General features: G+C 30.5%; 1 protein-coding gene across 13 annotated transcripts in view; it reads left to right on the top strand.

The window, feature by feature from the left end:
- Positions 1–12,834, top strand: part of LOC113555015 (maternal protein pumilio) — a 98,492-nt gene extending 85,658 nt beyond the window's left edge. For 4 of the 13 annotated variants that reach the window (XM_026959286.1, XM_026959285.1, XM_026959279.1 and 1 more), the window contains 11 exons: positions 4,490–4,793; positions 6,142–6,438; positions 7,257–7,361; positions 9,699–9,839; positions 9,922–10,089; positions 10,198–10,381; positions 10,768–11,017; positions 11,145–11,372; positions 11,454–11,616; positions 11,741–11,909; positions 11,980–12,834. In XM_026959286.1, the coding sequence (XP_026815087.1) occupies positions 4,490–4,793; positions 6,142–6,438; positions 7,257–7,361; positions 9,699–9,839; positions 9,922–10,089; positions 10,198–10,381; positions 10,768–11,017; positions 11,145–11,372; positions 11,454–11,616; positions 11,741–11,909; positions 11,980–12,229 (2,259 nt within the window). In that variant the 3' untranslated portion in view covers positions 12,230–12,834. The remainder of the gene's footprint in view (positions 1–4,489; positions 4,794–6,141; positions 6,439–7,256; positions 7,362–9,698; positions 9,840–9,921; positions 10,090–10,197; positions 10,382–10,767; positions 11,018–11,144; positions 11,373–11,453; positions 11,617–11,740; positions 11,910–11,979) is intronic. The other 9 variants (XM_026959278.1, XM_026959276.1, XM_026959275.1 and 6 more) reach the window with 7 other exon arrangements.
- The last annotated feature ends 10,039 nt before the right edge of the window (positions 12,835–22,873 follow it).

The following is a 22,873-nucleotide window of genomic DNA, read 5'->3' as shown; positions in this document are numbered from 1 at the left end:
AACTAATAATTTTTTTTTACCTACCTAAAATATTATTCGTGAGAGTTGATTGATTAATCTATTGAGTGTAGTTTATTATTATTATTATTATTATTTTTACTATTACTATTATTGTTTTGATTTTGATTCTTCAAAAATTAAATAAGGAACGTGTATCTATAATCTATATCGTACATTGTAAAAGTTAAACCCCACTCCAATTTTACTACCTATTTCAAGTTTAGAACAAGTTAAAATGACCCATCGTGAATTTAATTACAACTTCACAGTAGTTAGTGTTTGTCATTTCACTGACAAATATTATTTTAATTTGAAAACCTATTGACAATGTAACAATTTTCATGGTCTTAACATAGATTATTTATTTTCATAGTTTTATTATAACGTGTGTGTGTGTGTGTGTGTGTGTGTGTTTTAAATTGTATTTATTGCTTATTTATTTATAGCGAACAGATTATGTATGTATTATATTAAGTTTGATTACGCTATTTTTATCTACTACCAACTCGTGAATATAAAAAAAAACTTTCAATGTTACTGAATGTATTCATTTATCTTCCATAATACTATAATTTTAAATTCTATTTATAAAGCTGTGCACAGAAAAATAAGACACATTTTATTTAAGAAATAATTTTAAAAGTTCTATACATATTATATACAAGATTTAACTTATTCTTTCGACCATAAATCTATAATTATATTAACTATGCTTTTAACTTTTAAGTTTGGTTAGAGGTAAAATTGCTCTAATACAAAAGCTAAAAAAAATTAGTTCTGCTGAATGCAAATTTACTGTATTGAACCTATACTATCGTTTGTGAGATAAGTGTGTTGTAATATTATAGCAATAAATTGCCGTAGTTGTTAAGACTTCAGGTGCGCGTTCGCATAAACATTTTACGACCATTTGCTGAAAATTTTTAGGGACAACAAATAGTATTGTAAATAATAATACATTATATAAATAAATAAATGAACCGTTGTATTTCATTCTAACGACTTCGCAGTATGTTTAGGTTAGAAATGTACGGACAGCTAACCCGCAAGTCTCTTATCGTCGTCTTTATTTATAATATATTATTATTACAGTGATTATTACATGTGCGCGCGAGCTGTAACCGTTGATGCTGCAGGTAATTGCCAAGTATATGAAATTTTGATGACAAACAGCGCGCGCCCGCGCACAGTGTGTGGGCCAAAATCCCATCGATAGCAGCTTCCTGTCTGAGAGAAAAATTACATTCGATCAAAATATATGGTAGTCTTCGCATAGCATAGTCCTTACGTCGTACCTTATTGTATATATATAATAATAATTGCCAACCTCGTATTATTATCGTCTTGTACATGATATTATATTTATATAATATAGTATTCCCCAAAGGGATCGGCAGCATGTGTGTAATATAATGTACCTATATTATATACGCGGCCGTCATATAATATGAGTAGAGAAGGTATTATATAGTAGATAGCTGTAGTATCAGTGGTAATAGTAGTAGTACTTCTTACACTATATATATATATAAGTATATAATATTATATGGCGTAATGGTGTGTGTATATTTATATGGTATATAGTCGGCAAAATGATCAATTGCTTTTCCCGGGCTAAGGGCGCACCCGCGAAATTCCGTATCCCCTCCCCGCAGTGCAGCGCGCGGCGGAATACAAAATTGCTTTTCTAAATACCTCCGATATCGTCCGTGAAAATGCCTGTCATTGTCGTAGTATTCGTCGTCCTGCTCGTCCATTCTCACTGCGCACATAACTCAACGTATTTTTTTTCTTTTCCCTTGATCTCTGCCTTTTATTTTTTCGGTACTGAGTACCTCTATTCTGTAGCTAATACCCGTGTCAAATTTCCTGTTAACCACTTTACAAGTATTTAACACTTCGTCCTAGGCTCCTGCTTCCTCTTACTCGGTTTTCGAGATAGTCATTTATTCGCCCACACGTAATCAATGATAGCGACGAAGGGTGGAAGAAGCGGCGATATAAAATCATATATTTTTGTCCCCTCTCATTCGCTTGTTCGTTTTTGAGAACACCACAAAAAATGGTAAACCGAGCATTTCTACTTGCACACTCTTCTCTGTAGCTAACTACGTGATAAAAAAAAATACTTAACGCTTTTAAACGAAACGATATGTATATTGTATATTATGTATAGACGCGCTTTTAGAATTTAAATGAAATCTGTGGTTTTAGCGTCTGCAGCGGTGAATTAATTGCATTTTACCGCGGGCGAAATACGGCTGTACATAATATTATTATTATTATTATTATTATATACCCGTGCTTTAAATTATTTAATCTATACATAATATATCGGCAATATAGAGGAAAAATACATCAAGAATGAACGAAGGGGAGGAAATGTTGACAGCAACGTTGGGCGTATATTTATTCTTTCGGTATGTCTATAGAAGATATTGTTTATCGAACGTTTAAGAACCTTCAAATCGAATTTCCCCCAAAATATAATACTTATTCCTTTCAGCGACGGTGTTGCATTTTCTCCGCGTGACACATGTGTAGGGCGAAATAAAAAACGATGGTTTTATTATTTATTTATTTTTTATGTATAGTCTTGTTACTTTTAGTATAGTAACTTACCCATTTTGTAATATTACAATAATATGTATAACGCAGCGCTCTTCAACCATTGCGCCGGCATGTACTTAGAACGCTTGTCAAAACATAGTTGAAACTTGTACGTTTTTACAATGATATTTTTTTCCTCCCTGTAGTTTGCACACGTACATATAACATTAATATATATATATATGTGTGTTTATTTTATTATTCGCGTTTCTCGAGTAGGTATTGCAATCGCGTTTTAAACGAATGGTCCATGAACTATTTAGAGTTCTGTGTATGTGCAGCCGCGCATACGTAGGGTGAAAACATTACCATTTTTACTTCGTTCTGAAATCTGCAACCGGCTGTAAAAAAAAAATATGATTACATTACACAAAAATATTCATAGCGATTCGACGTGTATATTACACTCCTGCAATCTCTATCCAAATGTTAAAACCCCCTAAAATGCTATTAAAACTTCACCTCCACTACCTAGCTTTATAGTCCAGCAAATACAGATATATTGCTATATTATTAAACGAGAGTAGCAAAAAAATAAACTTTAAATGTTTATTTGTTATATTTTTTTCCCCGTCAAATACTTGGTACGAATTGCGGTTACTGTAGTTCCTAACGTAAAAAGGAAATATGCGTTTAATTATTTAAAGTTTATATCCATACATTATTTGTACGTATTGTATTATATATATATATATATGATGCGTACTTAGTGATTCTAGGTTAAATAAAAAAAGACTATATTTTCTATACATTTCATAATAAAGTATTCAAACGGTTCATTTATTCAACTAGTTCAATTGCTGTTACGTAAAAACCATATATATTGTATTGTTTTTGACATTTTAATATTCGACCAAAATAACTTAACAACAGCGAGGATGTGGATACACCGCTTACCACCGTATATTACATGAAAACGTATTCGTCCGAAACATATTATATTTTGTTCGTGTAACTCGTAAAATGAGAATGACAATTTCACTTTTGACTATTCTGAAAAATAAATTAATATCCCATCGATAACTTTAATGGAAGTTGACTAGGCGTAAAAAAATTGATTTTATCTGCACTGATCCGGTGCATAATATTGTACAAACCTAACGGTGGTAATAAGCTTTTGACCTAAGGTAGTAGTTTACAGTACTACAATGTATTATATATATATTAATATAATGCACTGTACACCGCGACCTATACACCTATACCTATTACACTTATCAGCCGCTTTGTCATATCGCTTTCTAATAATTACCTATTGTCTACCGACAACGACGTTCCGAGAATATAATTTATGTTATATCGTTATTTGCCTATTTATCTATTTATGCATAAGTATCAGCGATATGATTATGTTCAATTGTTTTCTCAGAACACAATATTATTGTCATTGTTCAGAGCGAATTTTCGTTCTAGATTTCACTGTCGTCGATTTTTTGCACAAAGTTTTCATTATTCGTTAATTTGTATGTTAAAAAAAAAAAATAGAAACAACAACGAACATAAAATTAATGTTGTAAACGTATATCAATGTATAATAATATTTAAACGCGAAAACATTATATCGGCTCTTTTTAGTATAACGATTTATTAATAATGTATGCGCGTGAACACGTCATGTTATTATACTCGTAAAAATTGTGTTGAACCAACAGTACGCTGTGCACGTCATATAATGACGACAAAATAAGTGTTTGCTTTGTTGACGTATATTTTTATTAACCCTCGTCGAGGTGCAATGGCGAAACACAACAGTAAAAATCTCCCGATCGATACCAAATTATAATATTATAGTACGTGTACCTATTTTACACGCTTTACAATATTTTTGTCTTAAACGTCATCGGCGATTTAAACTCATTCATTTTACACTTTTGTTCAGCAGCTGTTCCGCAACCATCAAGCACAGCAAGCAGCAGCGGCGGCTGCCGCGGCAGCAAACCCGGCCGCAGCGGCTGCGGTAGCGGCCCAACAACTGCAACTCATCCAACAACAGCAGCAGCAACAATTCCACCTGCAGCAGCAGCAACAGCTAGCCGCGGCGGCCGCTGGACTGGCAGCCGCTGCATCGGCACCGACTGCGACGCCTGTCGCCGCTGCCGCGGCCGCGGCCACGTTCGCGCCACCAGGCACGACGGCCACAACGCCGTACATCATCAACCCACAAGAACCTTACATGATTGCCGGTAAGTGTACTACGACGTGCTATGTATAGCTGTAGTCGTCACTATTACACATCACTCATAATATAATATATTATAATATATATCGGCATAAAATCGTCATTCATAATATTATAAGGTACTTACATATCAAACGAAAATTTACTGAAATACTATATAGTTGCTAGTACAGAGTAGTATGTATTGTCTAGAGTTCTAGACCAACACTAATTTTTCCTGCTTAAAAAACAAATTAGAATCGTGTATTATATACATAAGACATAAACACTGCAGTCAATATCAAAATTACATTGATACTTTGTCTACAATGTTCCACGTACATTAATATTTATTGTATTTAGAATTTATATTTTATTTGATTTTAAAATACCAGCGCGATTCGAAAAAAATCATTTAAATTCATTTTTCACTTGTGAGATGGGCATACAATTATATTCCTTTCGTTTAACAACTTTTCTGATTAACAAAAACATAATAATTATTGATTATCAATTAAGTATTATGCGCCCACACAGTAACAATAATTTCAATTTTATAGTTACCTTTTATTACTTTTTCTATGGTATTCTTACATATTTTTTCTTTCAAAAGAAAATTGATTTTTTAAATGAAAAGAGTATTTCATTTATTTTGTTCATGTCCCTTTATAATGTTATTGAATATAAAAATGCGAAAATAGTTGAACAATCTGATAAGTTATTAATCGATAATCTGAATAATATGTAAGTATCGATTATAATATTGTATGTACAACGTGTACTGATTTAATTTAATTTTTCATCATAATATCAGTATACAACCACGGTCTTATCAACATAATCCTTTACCTCTTTTCAGAATAATGTAGTATGCTTTTTATATGTATTGTCTCTCCTTCCAGGCCTTAGTCAACGGATATTTCCCTTTGCCTACAAATATTAGAATATTTGATACTAGATTTCCAATACTTTGATATTTATTATTTTTCTGTGGATAAGATTATTTTATTCGAATAAGTCGCCTCATACTCTGTTCAACACACCTCATACGTGCATACGTGTGACACTCCGGTGTATCACTGTGGTCTGGTATCGCGGGAGAACCGATTCTGGTCGTATACTTTCCGTTTGAACAAGGCCTGCTTCCTTATACCTCTCCGCCGTATACCTACCTACCTACCTATACACCACTCTAATTCCCAAGTCATAATATTCTATCCATTACGTGGTCATTACAAATAATATTACAACGTATACACGCCGTTTTTTAAATGTACCAATATTATATTATAATAATATTATATTTTGCAAATCTATATTTCGAACGTTTTATTACTATTGTGTGCGTGCGTGCGTGTGTTGTCACAATAAAGGCTTTATGGGCTCAGGTCCGACAGTGGTGCCGCAATACTACGGCGTGCCGTGGGGCATGTATCCGGCGGGCAGCATCATACAGCCGGCCGGTGCCGCCGGTCAACCCGGCGCCGCGGCCAACGGCACCAACACGGCTCAGCAACAGCGCAGGCCAATGAGCCCGTCGCAGGGTGACGGCACCCAATACCAGGTCATACCGGCGTTCTACGACCAAAACGGATCGCTGGTGATGACCCGCAACGGCGGTCAACTCCGGCTCGTGTCCCCGGCATCGGTCATCGTCAACGCCCAACAAGGTACGCTATCAACTCACACACACACCCCCCCCCCCGTCATTCTGCCATAATATATATCGTACATTGTTTTATAATCCGTCTCACGCGGTATTATTATAATTATTATTATTACGCCTAAATTTTAAGTTGACGTGTGTGCGTGCGTGTGTGTGTGCAAAGCGAAAGTATTTTCATTATCGTTTTTCCCACGTCATGTTGCCGCTGCCCGAAATGTTTTAATTATCAAGCGACGGAAACGAAGACGCGCCGCACCCGCTCCCGCGAATTTAACGGCGGTCGTGTAGTATCTTCTGTACGCGCATATAGAACTGTCGGACGAACAGTATTTTAATATATTTTATGAGAAATGCGCTGACGAGTATAATACTGTAACTATGGTAAAATTGTTATTTTAAACGCGGGGCCGCGTGTCATCATAACGTGTATATTACATCGTCGTTCGTCGCGACAACCGATATCGACGGTAGAGCAACTGTATCTAAATGACGACACAAAAGAGATGTGTGTGCCGACCGTAATATTATAATAATAATATACACATTAAAGCAGTATAGCAATATATAGTATATAGTTTATGTATAGCAAAGCTGTGCAGTGCGTAGATTGAGGCTAATGAATTTTCCGTTGCCATATTGATATAGATGATATTTAAATACGAGTATATCGTGTTATACGAGACCCGCCGCGTGTGTACGTACAAAATTAAACGCCGTCGTAACCGCCCGTCATTTACGCCTCAAACGCAACCGTGCCGACTTTACCTCTATCGCCACCACTTTCGTGTTATTGGTGTTTTATGTCGGGGTGTTTTTTGACAGGACTCCAACCACAGCCTCAGCAGGCGGTCGGTTCGGCAGCCAACAACTATTCGACCAACTTGACCTCACTGACATCCAGCCTTTCGTCGCTGGGGGTCAGCGCAGGTACGTTTTTGCCTTCGTTATCGTTGTCGTCGTCGCCGTCATTGTTGTTGTTGTTGTTGTTGTTGCATGTCGCATTATATATATAAATATAATACGCCTTTGCGAAATGCCACAATCCATCTCGACCGTGTTTTGTATAACGATTAATGATAATATAACAAAAAACATGTCGTATAATCTCTTATAGCATGCAACAGCAGCCGCAGCGTGTATAGGATTCGTGTGGATTAAAATTGTTTTTCTTTTAGCGACGCCTTTTATATTAATATATTCGTGCAGTTTATTAAAATATGTGGTTTTTGTTTAAAATTGTATTTTTATGTTTTGCACGCTTTTGCATAATATTAATAATAATAATAATAATAATATTTGCCGGTGCTCGACTTTGTCACCACTAGATCTCCTGATGGATCCAAACGCCTTCACGCGACCTGCAAATACTACCCCTACACTCGTTTATATTGTATGCACTTATGCGTTTAATAATAATAATAATACCATACCACACTTAACCACCACCCCACTCATACACGCTAACCACCACCATCACTACTACTATTACTATTATATTCACCCGCTCACCAAAGTGTATACATCCTCTGCCGTCGACACGAGTTAAATAAAGCAAGTCAAGTGCAAGTTTTCACACGTTGTTTTGCCGCTTCCCCACCCGTTATTAATATTAATACCCGATTATACATATTTGAGTGACACGATTTTTCACACGAGTAATTATTTTTTTTTTTTTTTTATGACGTTTTGTTGTGTATAATATGTATGTTATAATTATATTATTTAGGTTGTTACTACATGTGTATAGCGTGCCATATAAGCGGCTATACACTTACAATGGGTTCTTATTACATTTTTCCCCGCCTGTTTAAACGACAAATTCGCACTACTGCCTATTCATTTTTATATATTACACTGTTACTATAACTAGCTACAAGCATGAGCGTAGAACTAAGTGTATAATATGTAACACGATTTAAAAAAAAATTCTTTGCGATCAAACTATTGACGTCATCCTTGTATAATATATACTACAGATAAAGTTAGTAAGGCCAGAGAAAATTGTTTTTTCTACCTTCCACCAATAGCCATTACCCGCACATGATTGTATATGACGTATCCTTTGCTACAAATTTTACATTTTCCATTTGTAGTGTGTGTATTCATATAGCTTACAACGAAGAAAGGACTTATTCTCTATTTATTAATATTCTCATATTTTTTGTGATTTTTTGGGGTGGACGCAAACACCACTGCAATTTTTCATCTACGTTCCCAACAACTACACGTTTAACCTATAAAACCTATAGCCATACCTACATATGTACACTCATTTTTCATTTTATACCATTTCTCTGTTAAGTCTTTTTCTTTCTGATACTTATTATTGCTTTCGATATCCATTCTATTATTATCTTGTGTTCGTGGATTGATGGGTTTGTTACTAAGTATACCGTTGGTGGTCGTATTTGTAGCTATATTTGTTGCATACATAATTAGCAGAATACCGTCATTGCCGTATAACGTGCACGTGGCCATTTAAATCTTCGACCGACGGGTTAATTAAAACGGAAGTATCGTGACAACACGATCAAGATGGATGTGTTTGTTAACAACCTCTACGACTTGGTATGCGGGTGAAGAAAACGTACTAGCAACAACTACCACCGGTGAAATTTATGACTATTATCATCCCGTCTTAAAGTTTTAGGGGTCGATTAAATTAAACCTGAGTGGTAGGATCATAAATTTTAACATAAAAACACGATGCTTTAAGCAAAATTGTTGTTCGGTTCTCGTGCCCGATTTAAATTCGCAGCTTTATTATTATTATTATTATTATTATTGTTGTTGTTGTTGTTGTTGTTGTTGTTATACACATACCTATGCACTGTGGGCGTCGTAGCAGTTTCTCTAACAGCCCCAAGTAATAATATTATGTACACCTAACACGAGTAAATACCGCGTTGCGCCCACCCTGTATACGTGTATTATATTAATTATCATCATACGCTCGGATAATAAAAACAACGTTAACATTATTTTGTTTTTGTTTTTTAAATTTATAATATTGTATTATAATAGACGTCTAGTTATTGTTTCGATTTAACTGTAGATTAGCCGTGTATGAATTACGTAAATAATACATTTACTCGACAATTAAAACTGCAGTGTAAATGACACCACTGCTTTTGCGTCTAATTGTTATGTTTTATCATCGCATATACTACCTACCAACATATATATTTATATATATATATAAGCATGTATTTTAAAAGTAACAATACTTACGGGACTGTTTTTTCCCGCGTGTGTTTTCGACAGCAGGCGTACACGATGTCAACGTCAGTCTTGGTCTTGGTTCTGGAAATGCCGGCAGACGCGATTCCTTTGACCGTAACACGTCCGCTTTTTCACCGTCCATGGATTACGCCCGTCATAAGTGGCCGCAGTACAACACACTGGGTATGTTTTTATATTAGATTTTTATCATGTTCATCGTGTTGACTGTGACAACTAATAACTCTCCACTGTCTACACTATACAGCGTCCCAAAGCCCTTTGGGTCTCGCCTCGGGATCTCTAACTCCTCCACCAGCTATGGGCTCAGCGTCCAATTTACAAATGGGCCTCATGGGTTCGGCCAATAACGCCAACAGAGGTCTTATGAACGCTGCGCCGGGTGCAGAAGCCATGTCCAAGTTTAGAGCTAGTGGTACGTACATATTTGTGTATATATAATAGATAACGTAGTTGTTGATGACTAGGTACATAATAATACTATGTCGATATTTGTATTTATTTTATTTTATTTGCACAATAGATTACGCTATGGGTGGTCTAGCGGCTAACGGAGCCATGTTTAGCACAGCTGCAAATCCGAACAATACGAATTCCTTGTTCAACAAAATGGGTGGCGTTCGTGGCAGCGCTTCTTCGTTGGGTGGTTCCTCCATAACGTTGGACTCAAAACCGTCCGGCCGTAGCAGGCTCCTGGAAGACTTCAGGTAGGTTACCTTCTTAAGAACAGCCTTTTGTCTGCTGTAATTTTGGGGATGAGCTCACTGAATACTATGACGGGTGGGGCAGTCATTTTATGAAGTATTTAACTTATTCTAAGTCAAAAACATTGAAATCAATAAAATAAATTACTTTTTTTTTATCATATAATACCTTTTGGGCGTGATTTTTTATGATATTAAAAACATTGATAATGAAAAATCCTATAAATATTGAATTAAATTTTTATTCCTATTCATTGCGTGATTGGGGGGGAAGGGTATATTGATTTTCTTGGATATTCATTTAACTGGTGTGGCTCATCTCCCAACATTATACAGCATGCATCTGATCAATTAATCGTAATTGATCCAATTCTCCTGCACTGTGGCAGGAACAATCGTTACCCCAGTCTTCAACTACGAGACCTCACCAATCATATTGTCGAGTTTTCCCAAGATCAACATGGCTCCAGATTTATACAACAAAAGTTGGAGAGGGCTTCCACGCCCGAGAAGCAGCTAGTGTTCTCTGAGATATTGGCGGCTGCGTACAGCTTAATGACTGATGTGTTTGGCAACTATGTTATTCAAAAGTTCTTCGAGTTTGGAACACCTGAACAGAAATCTACATTGGCACAGAAGGTATATCATCGTTGTCACAATATATTATATTATATTACAATATAATGTATAATATGAATATTTTGAATAATTTAAATATTTCAATGTTCTAATATGCCCTTGATTTGTTGTATTCTGCGTCAAATAGGTACGTGGACATGTATTACCATTGGCGTTGCAAATGTACGGGTGCAGGGTTATCCAGAAGGCATTGGAAAGCGTGGGTGGAGAACAACAAGTGGAAATAGTACGTGAGCTAGACGGCCATGTCCTAAAATGTGTTAAAGACCAAAACGGTAATCATGTAGTCCAAAAGTGCATAGAGTGCGTTGATCCACATGCTCTTCAATTCATCATCAATGCTTTCCAAGGACAAGTAAGTGATTTTTAACTACAAAGTTTAATTGGAGGAAAAATATGGTCTCTACAAACATCTAACGGTATTTGATTTGTCCAGGTTTTAACATTATCAACACACCCATACGGATGCAGAGTCATTCAGCGTATACTGGAACATTGTACATCTGAACAGACAGCACCGATACTCGACGAAATGCATCAACACGTTGAACAATTGATACAAGACCAATATGGAAACTATGTAATTCAACATGTATTGGGTACGTTTGTGATAAACATGATCTTGTTTTAAAGAGTACAATTTGTATTAATATATAACTGCTCTTTTGGGTGTACCTTCTTGGGATATGTATTAAATTATTCAATCATAATTTAATTTCACAGAACACGGTAAACAAGAGGACAAATCTAAATTAATATGCTCTGTTCGCGGAAAGGTGTTGACACTATCCCAGCATAAGTTTGCATCGAATGTCGTGGAGAAATGTGTAACACATGCTACACGCAGTGAACGTTCTATGCTTATAGAAGAAGTTTGCGGTTTCAATGACAAGTAAGTAGCCACTGAATTGTGGATAAACTCAATTTATATTGTTGTTAATTTTTTTTTTCTCACCATCTAGCGCTTTACATGTAATGATGAAAGACCAATATGCCAATTATGTAGTGCAAAAAATGTTAGATGTATGCGAATCTTCTCAACGTAAGGTGCTCATGCACAAAATCCGTCCTCATTTTGCATCACTGCGCAAGTACACATATGGCAAGCACATTATTTCTAAATTGGAAAAGTACTTCATGAAGAGCAACCAACAATCAGTGCCTGTATCTGAATTGGGACCTATTGGACCACCAACAAACGGAGTGCTTTAAACAGTTCTATATTTTCTACTACAATTTTTTTTTTTTATTATTATTATTATTGTATCCCTTAATTAGTATTTTGAATCCAAATTAAGTTCTAATTATTTTTCTTTTATTTTTAAATTACTATATTATTATTACTCAAAGTTAGTGGGTTTAACTTAATTTTCATGCGTTAAAAAGATTAGTATCCAAATTTAGTTAGCAATACGTGGATTTGGATGGATTTTTTTATTATTATTTGTTAGAAACAAAAAAAAAGTAAATAATTACTAATTAGCTTATTAGTGTGGGGCTTTAATATATCTTAATATTAATTACACTTTGAATACAATATGGCAAATACGACAATTTTTTTTAACAAGTTCTAATATGGTGACGTTTACAAGGTATGTATATTAAAAAAAATTAGCACCCCATTTTTGTGACCTTAGTGAATTTCTTATACAGCGTTCGTGTATATTTTGCTTCCAATCATATATCATAGTGTACAAAAAAAAACCGGGTCATCTTTTTAAATAATTTTTTTTTTAACTTAACAAATGATTGTGTATAATATTTTGTATATCATTTATTTTTTTTTTTATTATTATTATATAGTATTTCATTTAATTTTTAAACAGGGTTTAAATTAGATTTTAATAGTGAAGTTTTGTTTGTTTTCTGTAATATAAAATCAAATTTCTTTTTCTATATAAATATTATGCATATATACCTATAAATCGAAAGTAATTCATTCCTGTAATTTTTTTTTTATAAATACGCTGTATAAAGAAATTATATAATGTACACATTTAATCGCTACAATGCTTGTTTTTTTTTCTTGTTATATATATATATATAAATGTATAAAATTGCATATTTTTAAATCTGTGAAAGCCATTATGTTTATGTTGTATATGAAAAATCTGTAAGCTAAATCCTACCAGTTTTGGATACACAATTATTTTTTATTTTTATTATTATTCTATCCGTACTGAAAAAAAAAATTGGTGATAAATGTGTATATAAATTTATGTTTTTATATATATACAAAAATTATCCTGTCATTCGTAATAACTAATAATTTTATATAATTTTATAAAACTCGAAACGTGTTTTTCATAGACGCATAAGTTAGACTACGATGTTCCTGATAATATGTACATAATGAAGAAATGTGAACATAATCTTTTTTTCTCAAGTGATAAATTATAAAAGTTTTCTTTTCTTTCCAATTTATGTATTAAACATATAAAATAAACACACGGATAACACTATTAAACTCCATTAATAGGCTGGAAAAATTAAACATTTTAAAATTATTATTATATTTTTATGTTTTGGTTAAATATGTATGAAACATCTAAAAAATAAAAAAAATTAAGACTGCTAATTTTTAGTATAATGTGTAATTAATCTTTTTTTTTTTAATATAATGGACTTGTACCCATCTATGAACTTATAATTGCAAATTTTGCTTCAACAAATAACAATATTGTTTATCAGAAATTCATTATTATTCATTTCAACTTCTATTGCAAGTTAATTAAAATAAAACTGTTGTCTTGGCTGTTGCCTTCATCTAGAAACTTTCCATTTTTAAAAGATATCGCAGTTTTATACATTTGCATTTTTATTTATACTCGTTTAATTATACGCAATCATTATTTTAAAATATAAATTCCATTAATAACGGATTATACAATTTTTGCATTCAGGACTATTAATTTTCACATTTTTATATATGTTAATATATAATATTTCTAAACATTAACCACATATGTAATTTATATTTGTACTTCTTTTTTTACTACATTATATGCATCCTTTAATTATTAGAACCATGTACACCTCATTAATATTTTATTTTCAATAAATGGGGCTGTATGTATGTGTGAAATGCTATCCCTGCCCATCATTCATGTTATTAAATTGATCAGATAGTTGTTTTTCAAGACACATTTAGTATATGACCTGCATAATATAACATTTCTCATACAATTTTTATTTAGTTACTAATTCACTGATATAAACGTAAAGTGTAGGTACTGATTTTTTTCACTTTAAAAATTAAAAGTATAATGTTTCTTATTAATATTTGGAATAGCTGTTAAAATAAATAATTAATAGTATTAAATATAATAATAATGATATAAATAAATGAAAAAAATATTCCCATATTCCTTTTAATCCCCTCATAATCTATTTACACTAGTTTAGTACTAATATAATAATATTATAAATATATTTTGATTTATATTTTTAGATATATTTTTAATTATAATTTTTTGTCTATTATCATCTTATTTTTTTCTATATATGTGTATAACTAATAAAATAATAGTTAGATTATTGTAGCAATGTTAATGTGCGATAAAAGCATGGTGAACATATTATTTTCAGTATAAATGATTAATGACATAAACTTTTAAAGTTTTAAGTAGAATACACGTACATAAATAAAATGAAAAACACAGCCTATTTACTCTATGACCATACAACAGTTAGGATTTTTAATTTGTCTATCTGTATTTTAATTTATTATTCCTATGTAAATTTGTATGGGGTTAACTATTAACAATTTAATATTGGCAGTGTAAAGAAAACGTATAAAAGTTATATATTTCATAGCAAGACTGATGTGTAAAGGTTTATTAATATTTCGACAGTGTAAGTAAAATTGTTCATTATTATTTCCATTATATAATATTTATAAATATATGAAAATAATGTTAAAAAGTTATTAATTTTTATTAGGTTTTTTATTCTAATTGACATTTTGTTAGTTTTTTTTTTTTTTTTGTTGTTTCTAATGACTATCAGTGTATGAATTTCTTTCACTATGTGTGTAAACAATTATTATTATTATTATTATTATTTTTTTTTTTTTTTTTTTTATAAGAAATTCAAAACAGCTTTTTGCTGTGGTTTAAATATAAACATTATTATTTTATAGACCCTATTCGATTTACTAAGGAAATATCGTAGTGGTATTTAATTAATGTAATAAAAACTAATAATTAAATTAATATTTTTAGTATATATTACTACTATATAAATATATACATATATATTATAACGCCTGTATATTCAAACTTAAAATTTTTTTTTTTTGTGTATTGGTATAGTGTAACATTTGAATTTGTAGTTATCGTGTTTATTTGAAGTTAAAATTTTAATGCTATGTGCACGACAAAAAAAAACCTAAAAAAAATTATAATATTTGTTATATTATATAAATTAAAAAAATATATATATTAGTAATATTATATAAATTATAGTTCTCTGTGTAATTTGATGTAATTTGATGTAATGTTTAGAATTTGTGTAATAATGTACTATGTAAAGGTATATAAAAATATAATTAAAAAAAAAAAAAAATGTTTTTGTAATTTCTTTATTGTAGGTAATGTTTCTAATTCTAAATTCATATAACTGAGAACATTTTCCTTTTGTTCCCATCCTTAGTAGTTAATTGACTAAATTGTTTAAAATATTACTGTTATGTGTGCCAACTGTCGAGTAATCCATAATCAATGCCGTTTTGATTCCAGTTAACTTTAATCAGTACTAATCATGATTGGCATCAAAAGACTTAATCAAGTCTACTATAGTTTGTGGATTCAATTATTTCAAAGTAACCTCCCTGCTTACTACCAAAATTGTCTTAAGAGGAAAGTGATTATAGATTTCAATATATTGGACTATGCTACCTACAATATTCAAAGAACAATTTCAATTATTTTATCTGTACTACAGCATGTGAAATACACGATAATCATACATGTCTTATGAATATTAAAACATTTTAACTTCTACATTATAATTGCATATGTATTCAAATTGTTCAAAAACAAACTGATAGATTTACATTTTTAAATAAATATAAAATGGTAAAATTTAAAGATGTCTGCTGAACAGTTTCAAAAAAAATACTCAAACAATTTCCCAGTTTTAACACTATGCATAAAGTATAATGTGATAATTTAATTTTGTAGCATCTAATCCAATGCATAAAAGGCTAGACTTAAAGGTAAGCATTTTACAATGATATACGAATTGTAGTGGTGAACTGCAATAAGGACTGTGAATTGAATGCACTAAAACAGTGGTATGCAACCTGAGGGTTACCAATAATTTAACAGCAAAATTAAAAAATAAGTATATATTATACACTTTTATAATGTTGATAGGAAGGATGATTTCCTAGTCGAAATCGATTTGAAAGTCATGGATCAAAAAAGTTTGCATACTGCTGCATCCCTTAAAATTTTGTTATAAATCCATAAGTATCTCAAAAATATAATAAGTGTAAAATACCTAGTTGAAATATTTTTTTTTATTATTGCAGTACATTTGCCTATCATAAAATATATATTATATATTATGTTCTTTTATCGGTTTTTTTCGTTATTTTAATTTTAAAGCAAATTATGAACATTTTAAGATTTTACATACTCATCAGTCATCACTAAGCACACTTTCTAAAAAATGAAAATGTATGAAGGACAATATTCTTTACATTCAAATTTCATTATAAGTGAATTCACTGTAACAACATATTACAATATAACATATACGAAATGAATTCTACTGAATGCAAATTTACTTCATGTACTGTACATTTTGTACTTAAGAAAGTTGGTAATAATATATGAGGTTATCCTAGCATTAAATCCTCTTAAATACTATAGGAAGACTGTAACTTAAAACTTAATGATTTCTTTCGATTTTTTTTTCTTTATCATTCTTAATTTGTTGAAATACATACATGATACATTTAAAAAATCATGTGACAAACAAGTGAATTTATTCGTGTATACTTATTACACACAACCAGTCCTTGATTTGGAAAAAAAAAATAAAAGTACTATAATTACTTTTAAAAAGTAGCGCCCCTAGCATTTTAATATAACTCAAAATCATGAGGGTTCACCCTAGGAAAGAAGGGGTACGCTAGTATATCCAAAAAAATAGTTAAGGTACTCAGTTCTCTCGCATCTCCCCCCCACCCTAAGTCCAGCATTTTACATAGCCAACATGTCGCTTATAAATTATGTAGTTTTAGTACAATATATTTTAAATAATAGCGTTTGTCAAAAAGAGGAAAGGGTATTCTAGTTTGAGCAATTAATGAATAAACAAACATGAGTTACTGAAGTGTGTCATTTAGGTACGCCTTGATGTAATCCTCGATAAACAGTCCTAACACCTAACGGACAATACGTTTCGTCGGACTCTCGAACCAAACACGATAAAGCTCACAAAATATACGTACCTATATAATGTAAAGAGGACTTGTTTTACCCAGAATATTGATCGAACACGATTGAAAATCAGCGCTGTAGATACAGAAAAAACAATTTGTCAGATGTTTTTAAATATTCTAAGCGAAGCGATGAATGTATTGACTTCACTATTATAATGTGTTTTTTTTTTTTTGTACTTAATATATGAGAACACACAACACGATGATAAGTTATCCATAAAATGTTTCAATTTTCAACTGTGAGTGATAATGGATAGAAAATTGAATCTAGTTTGTACTTAGAGGTTAAAATTAAAAATATCTAGTACATATTTGTTTTTTAGTAATCGGGAAAAACAAAAAAAAAATTAAAGAAAATCAATAATTTTTACGATAAGCCAGGTTTTTACCAAGTTGATAGACAGTTGAAATTTTCGATTTTTTTTTTTATTTTCAATAAAAAAAATTATGAATGAGTAAAAGTGCTTGCAAATTTAATACAAGATTCCTATAATAACTGGTTAATTTCCCAATAAAAATTATTGAAAATTTATATTTACAATATTTTAGATATTATAAGTATTTAAACTTAGAATTTTGACAAAATACAAGTTATTTGGTAGTTAGAAATTTATAAAAAAAATTACTAACTAAGCATACTTAAGATTAAAAATTTAAATATATTGTTTATAAGTTTTTCAACATATGAAAAAAAAATTTAACGGAAAGTCATAAGCATTTTTGTGTGCATTTGGAGTTCAAATTTGTATAACATTGAATTTTCACACATAATTATTTCTTCCCAAACGAATATTATTGAATATAACATTCAAGCCTGGTTCATAAGTCATAACCATATAATATTGTAAATCGTCTGTCGTGTTGTGTCCAAAAGTTGAACTCTGCTCAACAGTCAACTTAAAATTATAGTAAGTGAATGACGAATTTTACCGTGCTGGAGTGCTCCATGATTATAACGGCCAATCAGAATACAAGGACACGACACAACGGACGATGTAGCTACCGTGAACCGGCTTTAACCATCAAATAATTTGGCCACCTCAACCAAGGTATAAAATCAGTTACTTCGACCATAATATGAATTCAGTGAACACGCGCGGTTCATTTGGTTTTGGTATAAAGGCGTACAAAGCCACACAGGCAAGCTATATCGTCGGTCATGTATTCTCAATTCTATCATGCCATGTCCCTTATATCGTGATCTAATAAATTGGCCATTATAATTTTTAATCATGGCATAAATCGCTAACCATGAATGATCTACCGTGGTCCGTGAGTTGGGCAGAGCTTAACTTAAGTAAATATAACCATTAACCGTGATATTTTTGGCACCGGTTAATCAGTCTAAAAAATAAGATCTTCACCGAACTTTTTCTCTTTATTTATGTGTCGTTTAATTTTAAACCGTCCTCGCGTGGTTCTAGTCGTTTCACAAGGGGGTGACAATACGATATAGCATGATGACTAGTGGGTAATGTGACGAAAATCTAACGAAAGATTCTTATACGTACGCTATAGTCTTATCATTTCTCTGTCCGATTAAACATGTCGCCTATTTTCCAATGACCAAGAAGGTGATACACCTTTATAATTCACAAATTCCTTGTGAGAGTGAGATAAACAGTTTTAAGTACAATATTACAAATTATCTTTTAATGATTAATAAATAAGCTAGGATTATAATAATGGTTAAATAATAATGAGATTATAATATTATAAACATATGCTTAAGTACGATGTAAAAAAGAACGACTGATAACGATTTACTTTTCCCCAACCTATGAAAATAACTTTATGTAACTCTCAACATTTAAGAAAAAATATTTACTGTAATTGAATTTGTAATGAAAGACTTACATTGTAAGTGATTACTAATTACTTTATACTAATGTACTTACTTATTTCCAGGTATGAATGCTCCAAAAAAATCTAAATAAAAAACGGAAAAATATATAAATAAGTATGTAACCGCTCTGTTGTACTGGTAGTGTAGAAATCTAGTGTACCTACATGTTCATAGAGTCTTTGTAATGGATTTTTTAATTTTAATTTAATGATAGATTATTGCGTTCAAAAAACGATTCTGAGCAAAGATGATTTGTCAAATTATTATCATATATTCATATAAATATATTGTTTATAATTAGGTATTATAGCTTTATACTTTACTATTTTTAATAACACACTAATATACGATATATACTATAAATCAGTTCAGAGAATAGCATAAAAACAATCTAAATGTTTTGAAAATGTCATTGTATGTATAAAATATTATAATATACAATTTACATTATCATATGTTATATAATAATAACAATATATATTATTATAAATTAATTAATAATATACGTAAAAGTTTCAATTTCCCAAGAAAAATATTTTGAATTACACAAAAATAACTGAATTTATTTTATATTTTTCATTTGAATATTGACATTCGTCATAATTGGAACTTCAAAAAGAACACTTCATTTGTCTATAAAAAAAATTGTGTTTTTATATTTTAACTAATCATGTCAAAATGTAAACGTTGAATTCTTATAAGAAATACCTATTTATTTCTAAAATAATTTTAAAATATTTAATGGCTATAATAAAAACTCAAGAAACCTTGTATACAGTTTTCAGTGTTTTTGATTAAACGAACAATTTTAAATCGACATTTATAAAAAAAACTTAATTAATCGAAAATGTAAAATGACTGTATTATAGCCTAACTCATTACTATAAAAAAAAAGTCGTAAAAATAGTTTGAAAATTGTATCGTGTACCTATAGCACCATTTGCTATAGGTAGCAATTTAAACCTTTGTTGGACATTTTAGATTTAAAAAAAAATTGGTTTTACACAGACGTTTTTCACGATTATTATGGAAAAAAACACTAAAAATTTTCACCACTCAAAAACCAATTAAATAATATAATCTATCCGAAATCACTTCAGAATTCTGAGTTGAAGATAAAAACATTTTTTCTAACATAAAAAATAAACACAAATAAAATAAAAATAAAAATAAATAAATATAAATTAATACATTCATTACTCCGTTCAGAATCTAAAACTTATTTATGATGATCAGTGACTAAATAAATAAAAATATTTAAATATGACATAAGAAAAGCACTTTATAAATATTTATTTTTCAAATAGATACACAGCCACCCAGGCATAAATACACATAGCTATTGTTATGTTAACATATAGTTTTATTAATTATACGTTCGACGTGAATAGTAAAAATTGGTGGCTATTGTGTCAATCTTGAGTGTAAAAGAAATAATATAATTACATGATGTAATAAATAATGATACACATTTAAATTTTCAAAACTAGATCAAGTTTCTTTTTCTTATTTAAAAATGAAAAATAATGCGGACTATTCGTTAAAAGGATTATATATTTGAAAAATGTCTCGAATAACCGATAAGAACATCCCGGTATTTACAAGATTATATATTTTGAATGTATAAATAGCATATAAATAGATAGTAATATATGTATGCGTGGGCTTACTTACACTAGGTATATATGAATTGCTAGTGTAACTATGTATAATAATAAAATATACATATTTACCGGATTTCCGGGGACAGTCTATATATGGGCGCCAATTTTAAGCTTATTATTGAATATGAACTCTTCCTGTTTTCGTCCAAATAGCTGTAGTTTTAATAATAATATTCTATTATTTCGTTTGTATGACTTATATTATTTTCAAATTCTGAATTTGTTATTATCTGAAATTAAAGCATACTAGGTAGATACAATAAAAATTTTAGAGAATTAATTATCAGGTAAATCTGTTTATACACACACACATAGTATAAAATTATAAACATCTAGTTTTATTTTCTCAAACTATCAAAAATATACATTACATCATTTACAGTATTTACATCATAACGTTAGGATTTTTCATGTTGAGATATAATAGTGTAGGTACCTACATAAAATGATTGAACTTATTAGTTTGATGTAATTATCTAGTCTCCAAAGAGGTTTACTGCTGTCGTATGAAAAGGAGTAGGTTCTATTGATTGTGCAAATATCAAATTTGTCTCGTATAAAAAACAAACACACACTCTCATCTATAATAATATATACTCATTCACACCTATGAAAATAATTTTGATTAGAAATCAATAACAAAAATCGGCAAATCTCCCCAAGACATTACCGTTTGATAATATTAATTATAATAATGTGTAATATTGTGTAATTGTATAATTGAATTATATTTTTCATAGTATATATTGTGTTAATTTGGTACAATATAAGCGAAGAAACGTATAAGTGTGAACAATGAGTATAATAACATTGATCATATTAAGTAGTATATAATAATAGTATCTATCTATGTTGGTGTTACATTTAAATTGTACTCGATTTAAAACTGTAATTGTATTGAAATTTCATACCTTTTTTACAACAATTTTAATGCTATTATTATTGCTTATCAAAAACATTGTTGATATTATAGTTCTATAGAACAACAACTTAACTTTGTACCACTACCGGAACGGACATGGTGAGTACTGAGTAGTTCTAAGTAATTTTTCAACTGATATTGTCTGATGATCATCGGTGTCGGTCAATATTAGTTCAGGCACAATTATAGGGTTATTTTTTATAAGGTTTAAGTGAATTTTGGCGAATTTCAATAACAAAATTTGATGACTGTATTTAAGTATTATACCTATTTAATATTATAATTCTAATTATTTGTATATTTAATATTTCTAGGTTTCTATAAAAAAAAAGCTTATAAAGAACCTTGTATTCAATTTAAAAACCTTGGCTATTAAAATTGTATTGTTATACATTTTTATTATTTAACTACAAAATAATTTGCAAATTTTCCTAATTTCTAACAATTTTGTTAAAATTTGAACATCAAATGTTATTAAAAAAAAATAAGTCCTAATAGTTATAATAGTTTAATAAATCATATGATGTTATGTACTTAATCCGATTATTATAATCAATTAACTATTAGTTAATTTCAGTGCTCGAATTGGAAAAAAAAATGAGGACGGACGCTGGTTTTAGTTCAGAAAACACTGTTCCATAGCACATAAATTATAAAATAATACCCATTGTTGACTTCGTCCCCCACACTCCCTGTACATATAGTAAGGTACTATAAAGCTAGTATTTTTCCTCGCTTTATTAAATGAAAGGGGACGCTGAAATCTATGAAAAAATGAAAGCAAACTCTACCCACCTGCGCCCCTCCCCCATTTCAAACACTGGTTAATTTTTTTATCTAATACAACACAGTTTGCAATAAGTGCAGTTATTTAAGTTAGATATTATATTTATAAAATTTTTCAAATTAAAAGATTAAAAGTTATAATTAAAAAACTATACCATAAATAAATATAAATTATCTTTTACAG

This window comes from Rhopalosiphum maidis, chromosome 2 (genome assembly GCF_003676215.2).
Source record: "Rhopalosiphum maidis isolate BTI-1 chromosome 2, ASM367621v3, whole genome shotgun sequence".
Classification (NCBI taxonomy): domain Eukaryota; kingdom Metazoa; phylum Arthropoda; class Insecta; order Hemiptera; family Aphididae; genus Rhopalosiphum; species Rhopalosiphum maidis.
The sequence above is the reverse complement of the archived record's forward strand: the minus strand, read 5'-3'. Positions and strand labels throughout refer to the sequence as shown.